The sequence below is a fragment of the Mustela putorius genome, unplaced genomic scaffold (genome assembly GCF_011764305.1).
Source record: "Mustela putorius furo isolate JIRA1106 unplaced genomic scaffold, ASM1176430v1.1 tig00003858_pilon_pilon_pilon, whole genome shotgun sequence".
NCBI lineage: Eukaryota > Metazoa > Chordata > Mammalia > Carnivora > Mustelidae > Mustela > Mustela putorius.
The window spans coordinates 6,496,314-6,514,695 of NW_025422010.1; the positions used below are offsets into that span (position 1 = coordinate 6,496,314).

General features: G+C 38.0%; 1 protein-coding gene across 5 annotated transcripts in view; it reads left to right on the forward strand.

Annotated features, from left to right (window-relative positions):
- SPIRE1 (spire type actin nucleation factor 1) overlaps positions 1 to 18,382 on the forward strand; it is a 189,285-nt gene that overhangs the window by 129,447 nt on the left and 41,456 nt on the right. For all 5 annotated transcript variants that reach the window (XM_045065355.1, XM_045065356.1, XM_045065358.1 and 2 more), the window contains 2 exons: positions 13,432 to 13,518; positions 14,178 to 14,307. In XM_045065355.1, coding sequence (XP_044921290.1) covers positions 13,432 to 13,518; positions 14,178 to 14,307 — 217 coding nt within the window. The remainder of the gene's footprint in view (positions 1 to 13,431; positions 13,519 to 14,177; positions 14,308 to 18,382) is intronic.

An 18,382-nucleotide genomic window follows, 5' to 3' on the forward strand; every position in this document is an offset into this window, starting at 1 on the left:
TGTGTCTTCCTCAATTTCTTTCATGAGTACTTTATAGTTTTTCTGAGTATAGATTCTGTGTCTCTTTGGTTAGGTTTATTCCTAGGTATCTTATGGTTTTGGATGCAATTGTAAATGGGATTGACTCCTTAATATCTCTTTCTTCTGTCTTGCTGTTGGTGTAGAGAAATGCAACTGATTTCTGTGCATTGATTTTATATCCTGACACTTTACTGAATTCCTGTATAAGTTCTAGCAGTTTTGGAGTGGAGTCTTTTGGGTTTTCCACATATAGTATCATATCATCTGCGAAGAGTGATAATTTGACTTCTTCTTTGCCGATTTGGATGCCTTTAATTTCCTTTTGTTGTCTGATTGCTGACGCTAGGACCTCTAGTACGATGTTGAATAGCAGTGGTGATAATGGACATCCCTGCCGTGTTCCTGACCTTAGCGGAAAAGCTTTCAGTTTTTCTCCATTGAGAATGATATTTGCGGTGGGTTTTTCATAGATAGCTTTGATGATATTGAGGTATGTGCCCCTCTATCCCTACACTTTGAAGAGTTTTGATCAGGAAGGGATGTTGTACTTTGTCAAATGCTTTTTCAGCATCTATTGAGAGTATCATATGGTTCTTGTTCTTTCTTTTTATTGATGTGTTTGTATCACATTGACTGATTTGCGGATGTTGAACCAACCTTGCAGCCCTGGAATAAATCCCACTTGGTCGTGGTGAATAATCTTTTTAATGTACTGTTGAATCCTATTGGCTAGTATTTTGTTGAGTATTTTCGCATCTGTGTTCATCAAGGATATCGGTCTATAGCTCTCTTTTTTGGTGGGAACCTTGTCTGGTTTGGGGATCAAGGTGATGCTGGCCTCATAAAATGAGTTGGGAAGTTTTCCTTCCATTTCTATTTTTTGGAACAGTTTCAGGAGAATAGGAATTAGTTCTTCTTTAAATGTTTGGTAGAATTCCCCCGGGAAGCCGTCTGGCCCTGGGCTTTTGTTTGTTTGGAGATTTTTAATGACTGTTTCAATCTCCTTACTGGTTATGGGTCTGTTCAGGCTTTCTATTTCTTCCTGGTTCAGTTGTGGTAGTTTATATGTTTCTAGGAATGCATCCATTTCTTCCAGATTGTCAAATTTATTGCCGTAGAGTTGCTCATAGTATGTTCTTATAATAGTTTGTATTTCTTTGGTGTTAGTTGTGATCTCTCCTCTTTCATTCATGATTTTATTTATTTGGGTCCTTTCTCTTTTCTTTTTGATAAGTCGGGCCAGGGGTTTATCAATTTTATTAATTCTTTCAAAGAACCAGCTCCTAGTTTCGTTGATTTGTTCTATTGTTTTTTTTTGGTTTCTATTTCATTGATTTCTGCTCTGATCTTTATGATTTCTCTTCTCCTGCTGGGCTTAGGGTTTCTTTCTTGTTCTTTTCTCCAGCTCCTTTAGGTGTAGGGTTAGGTTGTGTACCTGAGACCTTTCTTGTTTCTTGAGAAAGGCTTGTACCGCTATATATTTTCCTCTCAGGACTGCCTTTGTTGTGTCCCACAGATTTTGAACCGTTGTATTTTCATTATCATTTGTTTCCATGATTTTTTTTCAATTCTTCTTTAATTTCCCGGTTGACCCATTCATTCTTTAGAAGGACGCTGTTTAGTCTCCATGTATTTGGGTTCTTTCCAAACTTCCTTTTGTGGTTGAGTTCTAGCTTTAGAGCATTGTGGTCTGAAAATATGCAGGGAATGATCCCAATCTTTTGATACCGGTTGAGTCCTGATTTAGGACCGAGGATGTGATCTATTCTGGAGAATGTTCCATGTGCACTAGAGAAGAATGTGTATTCTGTTGCTTTGGGATGAAATATTCTGAATATATCTGTGATGTCCATCTGGTCCAGTGTGTCATTTAAGGCCTTTATTTCCTTGCTGATCTTTTGCTTGGATGACCTGTCCATTTCAGTGAGGGGAGTGTTAAAGTCCCCTACTATCATTGTATTATTGTTGATGTGTTTCTTTGATTTTGTTATTAATTGGTTTATATAGTTGGCTGCTCCCACATTGGGGGCATAGATATTTAAAATTGTTAAATCTTCTTGTTGGACAGACCCTTTGAGTATGATATAGTGTCCTTCCTCATCTCTTATTATAGTCTTTGGCTTAAAATCTAATTGATCTGATATAAGGATTGCCACTCCTGCTTTCTTCTGATGTCCATTAGCATGGTAAATTCTTTTCCACCCCCTCACTTTAAATCTGGAGGTGTCTTCGGGCTTAAAATGTGTTTCTTGGAGGCAACATATAGATGGGTTTTGTTTTTTTTTATCCATTCTGATACCCTGTGTCTTTTGACAGGGGCATTTAGCCCATTCACATTCAGGGTAACTATTGAGAGATATGAATTTAGTGCCATTGTATTGCCTGTAAGGTGACTGTTACTGTATATGGTCTCTGTTCCTTTCTGATCTACCACTTGTAGGCTCTCTCTTTGCTTAGAGGACCCCTTTCAATATTTCCTGTAGAGCTGGTTTGGTATTTGCAAATTCTTTCAGTTGTTGTTTGTCCTGGAAGCTTTTAATCTCTCCTTCTATTTTCAATGATAGCCTAGCTGGATATAGTATTCTTGGCTGCATGTTTTTCTCGTTTAGTGCTCTGAAAATATCATGCCAGCTCTTTCTGGCCTGCCAGGTCTCTGTGGATAAGTCAGCTGCCAATCTAATATTTTTACCATTGTATGTTACAGACTTCTTTTCCCGGGCTGCTTTCAGGATTTTCTCTTTGTCATTGAGACTTGTAAATTTTACTATTAGGTGACGGGGTGTGGGCCTATTCTTATTGATTTTGAGGGGCATTCTCTGAACCTCCTGAATTTTGATGCTCGTTCCCTTTGCCATTGGGGAAATTTCCCCAATAATTCTCTCCAGTATACCTTCTGCTCCCCTCTCACTTTCTTCTTCTTCTGGAATCCCAATTATTCTAATGTTGTTTCGTCTTATGGTGTCACTTATCTCTCGAATTCTCCCCTCATGGTCCAGTAGCTGTTTGTCCCTCTTTTGCTCAGCTTCTTTATTCTCTGTCATTTGGTCTTCTATATCACTAATTCTTTCTTCTGCCTCATTGATCCTAGCAGTTAGAGCCTCCATTTTTGATTGCACCTCATTAATAGCTTTTTTGATTTCACCTTGGTTAGATTTTAGTTCTTTTATTTCTCCAGAAAGGGCTTTTATATCTCTCGAGAGGGTTTCTCTAATATCTTCCATGCCTTTTTCGAGCCCGGCTAGAACCTTGAGAATTGTCATTCTGAACTCTAGATCTGACATATTACCGATGTCTGTATTGATTAGGTCCCTAGCCTTCGGTACTGCCTCTTGTTCTTTTTTTTGTGTTGAATTTTTACGTCTTGTCATTTTGTCCAGATAAGAGTAAATGAAGGGGCAAGTAAAATACTAAAAGGGTGGCAACAACCCCAGGAAAATATGCTTTAAAAGATAACCAAATTAGAAGAGATCCAAAATCGTGAGTGGGGAGAAAGGGGATAAAAAAGAGGTTCAAAAAGGAAGAAAAAAAGAAAGAAAAAAAAAAAAAAAAAAAAAAAAAAAAAAAAAAAAAAAAAAGAAAAGAAAAGAATTTTTAAAAAAAGAAAACACCTAAGAAAAATGTAAAATATATATATATATATATATATTAGATAAACTAGTAAAAAATCATTAAAAAAGAAAGAAAAAGGTAACAGTTAAAAAAAAAAAATTTTACCCGAAGGTGAGAAAAAAAAAAAAAATGAAAAAGAAAAAATTAAATTAACTGCAAGACTAAAAAAAATCACAGGAAAAAAGCCATGAGTTCCATGCTTGGCTTTCTCCTCCTCTGGAATTCTGCTGCTCTCCTTGGTTTTGAAACCGCACTCCTTGGTAGGTGAACTTGGTCTCAGCTGGATTTCTTGTTGATCTTCTGGGGGAGGGGCCTGTTGTAGTGATTCTCAAGTGTCTTTGCCCCAGGCGGAATTACACCGCCCTTACCCGGGGCCGGGGTGAGTAATCCGCTCGGGTTTGCTTTCAGGAGCTTTTGTTCCCTGAGCGCTTTCCGTAGAGTTCCAGAGGATGGGAATACAAATGGCGGCCTCCTGGTCTCCGGCCCGGAGGAGCCGAGAGCCCAGGGCCCCACTCCTCAGTGCGCGCTCAGAGAACCGCGCCCAGTTACTCCCGTCTGCCTGACCTCCGGCCCTGCTCCGAGCTCACCGAGCCTGCGACCGGTTCAAGGTCACCCCGAGCTGTGAGCTTACTGTCGGCTCTGTCTCTGTAGCCGGCTTTCCCGTTCCAATACCCGCAAGCTCTGCGACACTCAGACACCCCCGATCCTTCTGTGACCCTGCGGGACCTGAGGCCACGCTGACCCCGCGTGGGCTTCGCCCCGGTTTAGCCTCTGGAGCGATGTCCCTCAGCGGAACAGACTTTTAAAAGTCCTGATTTTGTGCGCGGTTGCTCCGCCGCTTGCCGGGAGCCGGCCCCTCCCCCCGGGGTCTATCTTCCCGTCGCTTTGGATTCACTTCTCCGCCGGTCCTACCTTTCAGAAAGTGGTTGTTTTTCTGTTTCCAGAATTGCTGTTCTTCTTCTCTTCGATCTGCCGTTGGATTTTCAGGTGTTTGCAATCTTTAGATAAGCTATCTAGCTGATCTCCGGCTAGCTGAAGCAGTCTCAGCTTGCTACTTCTCCGCCATCTTGACTCCTCCCCAAAGATCATTCATTTCTAATGTATATATATTATACATACATATACATATTATATGTACACATATATACATATACAACCGATTAATGTATGTTGCTCCTATAACCTGCAACTTTGGTGAGTTTATTAGCACTAATAGTTTTCTTGTTGGATTTTTTAGATTTTTTTTTTTTTTTTGTATATGTGATCATGTCATCTGTGAAGAGAGATACTTTTACTTCTTCCTTTCCAATGTAGGTGCCTTTTCCCCCCTGCTATCTAGGTGCCTTTTAATTATCCTGCCTAGAAATATCAGTGTTGAATGGAAAAAGCAGGCATCCATGTCTTCTTTTTGCTGTTAGGGAGAAAGTGTTCAGTTTTTCATCAATGAGTATAGTATTAGCTATGGATTTTCACAAATGACTTATGCTGAGGAGGTTTCTTTCTATTCCAACTTTCTTGAGTGTTTTTATCATAGGGAGGGTGTGAGAATTTTGTCAAATCCTTTTTCTGCCATCAGTTAAGACAGTCATGTGGGTTCTTTCCATTAATGTTCTATTACCATTAAGATGGTGTATATTTTCATCCTTGCATTAATGGGATAAATCCAACTTGGTCATGATGTACAATACTTTTAATATAATGCTAAAGTCAGCTTACTACGAGTTAGGAGTTTTGCATCTGTATACAAAACGGATTTAATCCATGGTATTATAATATCCATGTCTGGCTTGATATAAGGGTAATGTTGGCCTCATAGAAAAAATTAGAAAGTGTTACCTCCTTTTCTAATTTTTGGAATAATTTAGGAAGGATTGTGGTTAAATCTTTTTTGGGTGGGAGACAGGAAGGGACAATCAGACTCCATGCTGAGCATGGAGACCAACACAGGGCCTGATCCCATGATCCTGAGGATCCTGACCTGAGCCAAAACGAAAAGTTGGATGCATTCCACACTCCTCTCCCACCCATGTGCATGCTCTCTTTCTCTCTCTCTCTCAAATAAATAAATAAAGCTTTTTTTAATGTTTTCAATTTCTAAAACATTGCTAAAGGGGAGGCTGTAGTGGGTGGCAACAAAAATAATTTTTAGCATGATTTAATATTTTTTTAAAGATTTTATTTATTTACTTGACAGAGATTACAAGTAGGCAGAGAGGCAGAGAGAGAGAGAGGAGTAAGCAAGCTCCCCGCCCAACAGAGAGCCCGATGCGGGGCTTGATCCCAGGACTCTGGGATCATGACCTGAGCTGAAAGCAGAGGCTTTAACCCACTGAGCCACCCAGGCACCCCATGATTTAATATTTTAAACTATATGTTTTTATGTTATTATCATGGATACTAAAAATTTTTATCCTTAAGGATTTGGGACAAAAGTTGAATAGCAAAAATGTGACTTAACTGTAAATATAAGGAACGATTTTTTATCCTATTGACCAACACTCTCAAGTCTAATGAAATAAGTTTCTTAGTTGTGAGTATTTTATAAGAATTTGAGAATATTGCATGTGACTCTCTTTGACATCTCCCTAGTATATTATGAATGTATTTTGGTTTTCCCAGGCTTCAGCCTGGGTTGTAACAGCAAACTCAGATTTTTTTATGTACAGAGCAGGTAAATGTAAATGAGTGACTTGGGCCAGGTTCAAAGCTAGCAAAGCTTATCTGTGGTGATCAAAGTCAGAATAGTGTTTATCACAGGTGGGGGTGGGGTAGCAACTTGGAGAAGGCACCAGAGAGCTGCTAGTATTCTATATTTTGAACTAGATGGTAGTTCAGTAGGTTATGTTCATTTTCATATAAGTAAGATTTCTGCACTTTACCATGTATACATTATACTTTAGTAAGCAAATTTACTCCCCAAATTTACATCTGCTCTCTAAAAGAAATAGATTTCAATACTACAATATATTCCTTTCTGTGTATCACACTTATTGTTTGAGTTCCACAGTTATGTACACATTATCAGGCTACTCTTTTTTGCATGTGTATAGAGGAAGATTCAGATTTTAACCATGTAGTTTCATCTTTGGATGGTGGTTTCTTTTGACAAAAGGCTAAATAGTTTTTGGATTATGGTGTTGATGAGTAGCACCATTTGATGATACTTAGAGATAGATGCTGTCTCATGAAAAATGTCACTTGAGGAGTCGGTGCTTCTTTGCTTAATGGCAAGAATCCTTTCATTTACTTGAAATGTTGAAATATAAGAAAGAATAAGCAGGAGTCTGGCATTTTAGACAGAGATGGCTCCCATGCCACCCCATTTGGTGCCAGCTCCAGGTCTTAGAAGTTCTGCCCAGCTGACTAGGATAGAACGTGGCTTTATTTGGAACAATCAGTCCACACCCAGAGCCATTGTCAAAAGCAGTAGAGCTTGGTGACTGTTGGGAGAACTAAGGAGGCTAAACTGTGGCCTCAGTAGTGTCTGAGACCATTCAGAAATTGAAGAAAAAGAAAGTAACCTAGAAAATAAGACAGCCAAAGTTGAGTAAGATCCCACTTATTCCTGGGCATCTCAAAGATTGTGCTCGTGCTGGGCCCACTTGAGAGAGACTGAAGAGGTGAGCTGTTAGTCGCTGGCCAAATAGAGAGGTCTTGTGAATGCAGAAAGTAAAATTTGGGCAGATGTTTAACTCCTGTAACAGAGGAAGGGAGCCTTACTGGCATCACTGTATTTATGTACTACTTCTGACCTATCATTGGCTGATCGCTAAGTTCTTTGCTGACCCGACGACAACTCCTAGGAAGCCCAGCTTAAAAATAAAAACAAGAATTTTGAAAAAGAAAAAAAAATACTGAGCAGAAATATCAGAATGTACATGTGGCAGGGGAAGTAGACTTAGTAGAATTAGTGTAAACAAGTCACTAAGCAAATAAACAATAATAGCGAGCCCCTGCAAGTAGAGATCAAAATCCAGAGTTCTTACAATATATTCTTTTAAGAAGTAGTTTATAGCATAACATTATAGACACAAAAAAAAAACAAAAACAGAAAAGTGTGGCCCATAGTAGTAACTCTTAGTACAGGAAAAGTTATGGAATGCATAACAGGGTGTGGGGGTAAGGAGCCTCCAGTTGCCCAGGTCCAACCAGTAGTCACATCCTTTCAGTGACCTTCCAACTGTAAACCAATTGAACTTCAAAAAGGTAACACAAAGAACACCTTTATGACCTTATGGTAGGCAGAGATTTCTTTAAATAGGACAGGTGTGTACATTGTGTGCCAGAAGAGTTATACAGGAATATACTAACTAGCATTTTTGCAGTACCATAATGTGGAGGTAACCAGTATCCACCAATGGTGAAATAAGTAAATTAGGAACAAGTAAATAGAGTAAGAGCAAGGAAATTAATTTCTCCTACATGTGACAGTCTAATTAAATCTCTGAGACAGAATGATGAGCAATAAAAGCCAAACCCACAAAAAGCCCTACATAGGATTCCATTCGTATATTTTTTTTAATTCAAAAAAACCATTCCTTTTATAAGTGTGTAGGAATGTCTTTTCTGTATTCTTCACTCATACTGTGTTACACTCTCAAAACTTTTATCTACCAGTTTTACAGGTCCGATCTCATTTCATTTCCATTTCTTTATGAGTAAGATCAAACATCTTTTTAAATATGTTTTAGACAATGTATATGATGCTTAAGAGCAGTGACTCTGGAAATACAGTAACTATGTTTGAATCTCAGTTCTGCCATCAACTCAATAGCATTTGGGGCATTTTACATGTACATATATATGTGTAGTATACATGTAATACAGGTATTGATTTTAAAAAGTGAGACAGCCTGTTTTCTTTTTTTTTTTTTTTTAATGCCCTTTATGGGTTTTTTTTGACATTTTTTTAATTTATTTTTTTATTTTTTATTAACATATAATGTATTATTGGCCCCAGGGGTACAGGTCTGTGAATCGTCAGGCTTACACACATCACAGCACTCACCATAGCACATACCCTCCCCAATGTCCATAACCCGACCTTCCTCTCCCTAACCCCCTCCCTCCAGCAACCCTCAGTTTGTTTTGTGAGATTAAGAGTCTCTTATGGTTGAGACAACCAGTTTTCTATAAAATTTTAAGAAAAGAGGGACACCTGGGTAGCTCAGTTGGTTAAGCGGCTGCCTTCGGCTCAGGTCATGATCCCAGCGTCCTGGGATTGAGTCCCACATCGGGCTCCTTGCTTGGCAGGGAGCCTGCTTCTCCCTCTGCCTCTGCCTGCCATTCTGTCTGCCTGTGCTTGCTCTCGCTTCTCTCTCTATGACAAATAAATAAATAAAATCTTAAAAAAAAATTTTAAGAAAAGAGTGAAAAGGTTTTTACTGAGTTTTCTAAGAAGCTCAGAGCATAGAGAAACACTGCTGAATAGCCTGATTATAAAAAATAGCCCAAATGAGGTGGAGACTGGATATAGAGTATGTTTTCTACTTTAGTACTGTAACTTCTGAAACGTGGAAAGAGGAGAGGCTAAAATATTAGACATAGTCTTCATCTCAAGGAAATTAAAGCAGGATCTCAAAGATATATCTGCACTCCCATGTGGGTCACGGCATTATTCACAACAGCCAAGTTACGGAAACAGGTTAAATGTCAACAGATGAATGGATAAAGAAAATGTGTATGCATCTACAGTGGAATAGTATTCAGTCTTAAAACGGAAGAAGGTCCTGCCATTTAACAACATGGATGAACCTGAAGGACATCATGCTAGGTGAAATAAGCTGGGCACACAAAGAGAAATACTGTAAGACCTCACTTGTATGGTGAACTTTAGGAAGGCAAACTCACGGAAGCTAAGAGTAGGACAGTAGGTTTCCAGGGGCTCAGGGATGGGGGAACTGGAGAGATACTGGTTAAATGTTGGTCAAAGATGACATTTTTCAGTTATAAGATGAATAAGTTCTAGGGATACAGCATGGTGACTGTAGTTAATAACACTATATTGTGTACTTGAAATATGCTCTGAAAAACAACCTGAGGGTTTTGAGGGGCCGGGGTGGGGGTGGGAGGTTGGAGGAGCCAGGTGATGGGTATTAGAGAGGGCATGTATTGCATGGAGCACTGGGTGTGGTGCATAAACAATGAATACTGTTACGCTGAAAAGAAATTTTTTTTAAAAAGTGAAAAAAAATATGCTAAGAGCATATATCTTAAGTGTCCCCACCAAAAAAAAAAAAAAAAAAAAAAAAAAAAGAACAGTAATTGTGTGAGGTGTTGGATGTGTTAATTAATTAGCTTGGTTGAGGCAAGCATTTCACAATGCATATACACATATCAAATAATCATGCCATACACTGGGACGCCTGGGTGGCTCAGTGGGTTAAGCCACTGTCTTCGGCTCAGGTCATGATCCCAGGGTCCTGGGATCGAGCCCCAAATCAGGCTCTCTGCTCAACAGGGAGCCTGCTTCCTCCTCTCTCTCTGCCTGCCTCTCTGCCTGCTTGTGATCTCTCTCTGTCAAATAAATAAATAAAATCTTTTAAAAAAAAAATCATGCCATACACTTTAAATATGCATTACATTTCTTTGTCAGTTCAACCTCAATAGGGTGAGGGAAAAAAGAAATCTGATTGGGGCCCAGTATTAATCCATAAACTGTAGATCAGCTTTGTACAGTTTTAGTTGTGATCATATGTCATCATTAGTGGTTCTGCTTTACTTAAGACAAAAATAGAAGAAAAAAGTTTTTTCAAGGCTCAAGCTATTTAAGCTTTTTGTTTGTTGAGGGTTCTGTGAGCTTCAGAATGACAGGTGATTATAAACACAATTTATAAATGGGTTCTTTGTAATAATTACCAGCGATGCATCTGCTTGCCATTTAATCTACTTAGATATAAATAATACATTTTGGAACTTAGAGCTTGTGGGTAGGAAATGAAGACAAATGGATAGATGTTTCTGCTTCGTGGTAGCCACTGTTGTTTTCCTTTCACGTCTTTCCCTGGCTAAATCCATGCAATTCACTTAAGTAAATGTATACTAAGGCCCTGTGCAAGGGGCTGGGCAGATGGAGGTTCCAGTGTGAGCAAGTTCATACGGCGAAGTTTGCAAGATTTCAATCAAAAAAGCTAAAATTCTTATTAATTCCTTTATTATATAAATGTACTTGATAAATGAGAATGCAAATTCAGCTACTCATTTGATCTTCAAAAACTGGGTGTTAAAAATTTTTTTTTATTCTTACCAATATAATGCTACTTTCTAATTTCTTTAAAAACAAATATTTTTATAAAGAGTAGACACAGAGACTTTTCAAAGATGGTCTATCCGTACCTGAAGTAATATGCTGAGATGTTTTATAGTCCTCAGGTTTAAACTCCATAACCATACCATAGTTATCCTCTGTTTTGGGTACAGTTGTGCTGATGTTGGAAATTGGTGGCTTAGCCATACTGGATATTATTTAAAATATTAAGTTATAGAAGTGTAAAACATTTCAGTTGGCTTTTTTCAAAATGTCTGAGTAAAATACCTTAATCCCATCAAATAGCTTCAAATAACTCACCTTTTTAAAAATGAAGATGTAGAAGCAACATCTTTTATTTAGAAGTTAAGGCATTGTGGCTCAGATATGAGATCAAGTTGTATAAATGTCTTATTTACTTGTGGCTCCACTATTTATGTTCACGCAAGAATCATTTATCATTGCAACTCAGAGCTTGTTTCAGTATGTGTTGTGTATTTATAGGAAAATAATTTCATTGAGTCAGCAGCACAATGGTATTAGCACAAAGTTACATTTTCCTCCTGGTAAGGACTTTCACTGACTCACATCCACACTGTTCTGCCATCTACCTCATGAGCACTGACACACATTTTGTAATTGGGATCCAGGATAGTTTCTGGCCAGTGTGGAAACTGAACTTACGTGCTTGTTTGGGGAACAGGATTTACAACCCTAGCCTATTTAAACCAATTCCCTAAACACTGCTATTGTGATGGAAAGTAAACATTGACGTAAAATCATGTGAAAAATGGCTAGAAAGATATATATTATCCTGTTCAAGAGTTGTTCCATACAATGATTTTGTAAAAAATCTTATGTACTACCAAATCCATAGGTAGGGGGTTGTTGTCGTGTCACGTTAGGCCTCCAGGTCGGCTGCTAGCAGACATACCCTCCTTAAGCCAAGTACTAGCAATTCAAGCAGGTTTTCCTCCTAAATCTTTCCATGGGCCATCCTGGCTTCATTCAGGAGTGGGAGGTGTGGCCCAGGGAAGAAGAGAGTGATGTAAGTCACCGAAGCGTTGGCACACACACTGAACTCCGATAGCAGGGGTCACATTTGGGGAGCAGACTGTGCTTGGGAGTGACAGTTCAGACCCTTTTTAAGAATATATATTTAATGTTATTTGTCAGCAGACACAAAATAGCAACATGGACAAAAATTCAAAACTCAGAGCTGCAGTGAGGAATAATCAACTGATTAATGACTTGTGAGCAATTAAAGTAGTATTTAAGGTTGATGAGTACACAAAAAAACCACCCACACCCTGAAATCTTAAAGTCTTACAAAAATACCTGAGGAGTGCCTGGGTGGCTTCAGCTGAGGTCATGATCTCAGGGTTCTAGGATCAAGCTCTGCTTGAGGCTCCTTGCTCAGTTAGGGGGTCTGCTTCTCTCTCTGCCCCCACCCACCATGCTCTTACTCTCTCTCTCAAATAGATAAATAAATCTTTAAGAAAAACTTGAAAAAGACTTTACTGAATTTTACAATAATTCTAAAATTTAAATGACATTTCCAATATAAGTTGTGAAGCATAAACATTTCTAACTTATCAAAATTTAAAAAGTCAACTGTCAATGCAAGAGGAATAACAAACTATCTTTTTCTTCTCTCCAACAAAATTAATATAAAGTTATTAGAATATGATGGAGTAATCAAAGAGTAGGTCTCCAAAGTAGAAGGGGAAAGGAGATTTTTCAGGCAGTGCATTAATAAAAATAATATGCTAATTTTTTTTATTTTAAGAAGTATTGGGTATTTGTCATTTTTAAAAATTTATTAACTTGTTAACATTTTTTTCATCATCTTTCATGGAGGATCATGACAGAAAATACCTAGCAGGTTCTATTTTTTCATATTAAGACTGGGAAGTAAATGGGACAAAATGGTCACAACTGTGCCTTCTGGGGTGGTAAAATGTGAGTTTAGATTGTCAATTTTTGTGGATTTCTAAGGTTTTCTTAAATTGCTTGTAAAAATTTCTAGCACATTGCTATAAAAAGAGAGTACATTACAGCAGGAGTCAGAGACAGATGAGGGCTCTACCAAAACTCTTGAACTTACTAATTTTGTGAATGAGGCAGATACCCTCCTTGACATGAGCCTGAGTTTTATCTACAATATGTGACTCGTGTCACCAGTCCTTCCTAGGTTTTGTACAAGGTTGAAAGTAAGAAGTAAAAGGCTTTATAAGTTATAAAATAATAAGCATAATACTATTTATTCCATTCATATTCATAATTTTAGAAACTTTTTGTAGGAAAGGATGCATCTAATATATATTTCCCCCAAGTGGTAGAACTAATGATTCACTTTATGAACTTGTATTTTCTTCAGCTCTACATGGTTGTTTTTGCTCTGAATCACTCAGCTATTTATTCTCCATTTTATTGATTCAGAACACATCTTTGGTAGAACCCAAGTACACTTCCAGTAGGTAACAGCTGTATCCAGAAACTTATAATGATAATCCTATAGTCATATGAATCTTGCACTTTTTGTCTCCTTTCAGGTCAATGGTGATATTCCCCCTCGGTTAAAAAAAAGTGCTCATGAAATCATCCTGGACTTCATCAGATCAAGACCCCCTTTAAATCCGGTATGTGATCTGAGTGTTCCCCTTGGTTGGAGGTCTTGTAGCAATGTGCTCTCCTCTAGGACATGGTTTCTAGAACTCAGCTCTCAAGGTAGTTTCTACACTGATCTTTTATTCTCAGAATGATGAAGTCTAACTGTAAGTTATATTCTTCAGTCACAGAAAAAATACTTGAAATTATTCAATACAAGGCTGTCTTAGAATGTTTTAACTCAAAACAACCTGACTTATGGTGCAGTTTATTAGTAGCCACATGTCCCTGAGTAAATTAATCAGCCTCTCTGAGCCTTTATTTCTTCAACTATAGAAAGAAGAGAACAATAGCAATCTAAGAGGGTTGTGATGATTTACTCAAAAATGTTACTTTTAAAAACAGTAATAGTAATAAATATAGGTTACATTCCAGTTGATTGCCTATCCTGGTGGCCTATTGTGAACATAATTATAACTTCAGCGAAACTTGACTCCTTACAATTGGTTGAGCGCATATGACTAAATTACTGTGAGATCCAGTACTCTCCCTGTTGCTTAGTCTTTTATCAAACAGTGTTGCAATCAATGAAATACAGTTTCATAGTACTGTACTATAGGAATGGACTTCAGTAAGAATTATTTAAGGACAACTACGGAAGTCTATAGCCATGAATTTTTTCCCCCCTAAGGTCTCAGCCAGAAAACTGAAACCCACTCCACCACGGCCACGGAGCCTCCATGAAAGAATCTTAGAAGAAATCAAAGCAGAAAGAAAGCTGCGGCCCGTCTCACCAGAGGAGATAAGACGCAGCAGATTAGGTGAGTCTGACGCTTACTGCACTGCTGGTCTAGCCTTGGCCACTTGGAGCAGTGTCTCTCTCCAGCTAGCCCAGTGAAAAGTAGTGGCTTAATGCTGCAGTGTTTAAGAGCAGTGTTTGTTCTTTTCTCACACACACACACTTACTCAAAGCTTATACTTGAAACCCAAGAGAGTAGAAAATTCTTTTCCCATATGATATTGAACTACATGAGAGTGTCATGGCCTAGTAGGAATTGCTCTGCCATTCTCTAGACTGTGGTTTTGGGAGATCCCCTTTCCCTCTCTGAGTGTTGATTTATTGATTGGCAGAAGGGAGATAAAAATTCCTCTGTACTTTAATTATGGCTTCTGTGTAAGAAATAGGATTGTGGTCAAAATACCTCCTAAATTTTAATATGTATACAAAGCTATTATGTTTTAGAAATATGATATAATAGTTTTACTTCACGTTTCTGTTGTCTTAATTATGGTTTTAAAGATACAGTATTATGTGGTGAAAGCATCGATTGTTATCTGATGCCACCTAACTTATTCCCAAACTTCCTTTATATTTATTTAATGTTTTTAATGTGTACTATAAACACATACTGATTTTGATTTATAGAAAGAACATATTATAAAATGTTTGTAAACATTTTTGTTTATACAGTTCTCCCCCTATTTGTAAGATTGAAGATGCCCAAAGAATTCAGAGAAACTTCCTTTAGGAAAATAGATGATAGTGACATCTGAACAGTGGAGGAACCACACTCCTTGTTTTCTCCACTGATCTCTTTCCTGCCCTTTTAGACTCTGCTTGGTCCTTCAGATTTCTATTCTGGGCTCACCTCTCTCTGAGCAACTATACCCTTTTCCATAGTTTTTGTTCTGGCTAATAAAGCTCTCATCTGTGCACCGATCTTGCTGAGCTCACACCCATTCATCCATCTGACTGTGAGCTAGGGCCTACAGCAGGACAGGGAACCCATCTGTTGTCTCCCAAACCATCTTGTCCTGTTTCCCCATCTTAGTGTGCTCAAGGCAGAACCTCCGCATCATCTCTGACTCCTATCTAACAGCCATCCCTGTTGATGTTTCTGATTCTGGATCATGTTAGTTTTCCCCCTTTCTTAGCCCAACACTATCCTAAACCAGTCTGTCATCTTCTCTTGTCTAGTTTATCACATCAGCTTTGACCGCTGTCCCTGCTTCCAGCCTCGAGCTCTGTAATGTCGAGTAATGTCATTTTGGTATCCTTTTGTTAAACTCTCAGCCCTTCTTCTACCTGGACCTTCTTGCCAGCAGGGCCCACATCTGTCCTGTTTGTTGTTGTAGAAGTGATTCCATGGGCCCTGAAGTAATTTAATGTATGTTCTAGTTACAAATCTACTGAGTGAGTAACAGTTTTATCAGTTTATCCCTGTCTAATTTTTATGGCAGCAAGCATTATCTCCAAAAAATAACGTTTAAAGCATGCTAAGTGACAAATCCATAAAAGCATTTGTATATTAGTGATCTAAAACAAAGAAGCCATGTGCGGCAAGAGTTCTTATCCTGAGAATGGGCCTGATGAGAATCTGTGAGTCCCCAGAAACATAAAAAATGTATGCTTATTTCACAAAATATATGTATGCGCATTTTTCTGGAGAGAGGGTCCCTAGCTTTCCTTGGTTTCCTAAAGAGTACAAAGCCTCAAAGAGTAAGAACCACTGTGGGAAAATAAGGAAGTGGTATTATGGGATGCTAGCTTAAGACTGGATTTTTTAAATTTGGTTAACTTGAGAGGAAACAATGGGAGTAAAAGAAAAGATTTCAAAAAAAACCACGAGGCAAAATAAATATATTACCATGAGAAAAATAAGCTTCGTGATTTACAGTACAGAGTGATTAGGCTGAAAGATTGTCTGCTTCAGTGAAAGTACCCACAGAATAGAGAAAGGAGTTTACCGCCATACCAACCTGAACACGCCAGATCTCGTATGTTCTTGGATGCTAAGCAGGTTCGGACCTGGTTAGTACTTGGAGAATAGAGAAAAGAACAAGCTAGGCATAATGTTCTTATACAATGTAGATGATATTTAACTTATAGTTCCTTCACTTTTCCAATAGTTTTTTAACCTTCCCTTGTATTAAACAATCGTATCATCTCCTGGGGTGCAGAGATGAACAAGGCATAAGGCCCGCCCGCAAATGCTTGCAAAAGAATGACTCCAGAATGTCGTGCATGTTCATGCTGCAACACCATTACCAGCAGCCAATCAGAAGGCATTAGTGAGGCCATCTGAGGGAGAGACTGGCAGTCCCTGTAAATGTCAAGGGGCCACCCTCATTGCTTGAAACGTTCATTGCAAGCTTTGTCACATACATATTCTTCTGTTCCATTTTAAATAAACTAGATGCTAAATAATAGGAAACCCACTAGAGAATAATTAAGTATCAGAGGTGCCTGGGTGCTCAGTCGGTTAAGTGACCAACTCTTGGTCCCGATCTCATGGCTTCTAGGATGGAACCCCATGTCGGGCTCGGAGCTCAGCATGGGAGTCTGCTTGGATATTCTGTCCCTCTGCCCCTTCCCTCATTTGCACACTGGCATGCTCTGTCTCTCTCTATCTCTGTCACGTTCAAATAAATTTTTTTAAATAATTAAATATCAAATTTATGATGCAAGCATATCTTATTTTATTTTTTATTTTAACCTTATAAATGGTGTTTCACGATAATCAGAATTGAGCTGTTACAGAAAATGATTGTTCATTCTGTGAGAGTCTTACTTCTACAATTCTGCATCCAAACTGATCTTGTATCTTACTGGAAAGTAAGGGATTCGGGTTGATTTCTGCAGCTCTACATTGGTTCTTACTATACAGTTTCACTTTAGGGAGTTTGACTAGGATGAGGTTGGCAGAATGAACTTGAGAAGTTTTCCTAAATATTTTTATAACGTTTCCCCTCCATGTAATTAATTGTGAGCAGAATCCCACTATAGAAATTGGGTAAATGTGTCAGTGCTTAAAGAAGAAATGTTACCCATCCACTGTGAATCTACTTGTGCGGTATGAAACCGAGATGAGAACTGTATGCATGGTATTCTGTTCTCTTCACTTAACATTGTGTGCGATGCGAACATCTTCCCGTGTCATTAAGTAGGGTATCCTGATATATGGCTAAATTGTGTTTTATTTCCCTATTGCTTGACAGACTTCGCATTTTTTTCCCCATCAAGTCTGAAAATGCTGTTCTTGTGTATCAGTCTCTGTTCATGTCCAATCATTTTCTTTTGCCTAACATCTCATACTGAATTGAGATTTGGGGTTTTAAATATAAATTGTACCTTTAAAAAACATCTTTTCCATAAACTTCTTAATTCCTGTTATGCTTGATTTCTCTCCTCATTGTGGCACATAGAGCTTGGAAATGATCTATACTTCATCTTCCAAGAAATAAGAGCATCCCTTTCTTATGCAGTAGTCAGTCGTATTTCAAAAGACAGATTCATATATCAGAGAAGAACAGAATGAGAAGATATTAGAGAGGGTGGCAAGTGCTTTGAGAATATTTTATCTTTTATTTGCTATGTATAATTAGGAAAATCTAGAGTCAATAGTATTTGAATTCAGAAATGCAGGCCTTTTATATGATTCACAGATATTTATTTGAAAACCTCACACTAATGCATGTATAAATACTATGATCAGATCAATCAGATTAGGGACAGAAGAAACTGGATATTTACTTCTGCAAGGGTTAGTTGTAATATTCCTTCATAGAAGTCTTAAAATAATTAATTATAAACAATTATAATTAATAAATGTTTAGATTTTTCTTTAGAAAAACATTAAAAAGTAATTTTATAGCACTTTTGTAAAGTCAGCATTTTGAGGTAGAACACTTATTTCTCCTCTTCAGTGAATATTAGTTAAATTTTGAAACCCTTTTCTGTTTGAAATACATAATTTCTGCATCTAGAATATTTTGATATTTGAACTTCAAGTTTCTGCTATGAATTTTTTTTGTTAACATATAGTGTATTATTAGTTTTAGAGGTAGAGTTCAGTGATTCATCTGTCTTATATAACGCCCACTCTCATATCACAG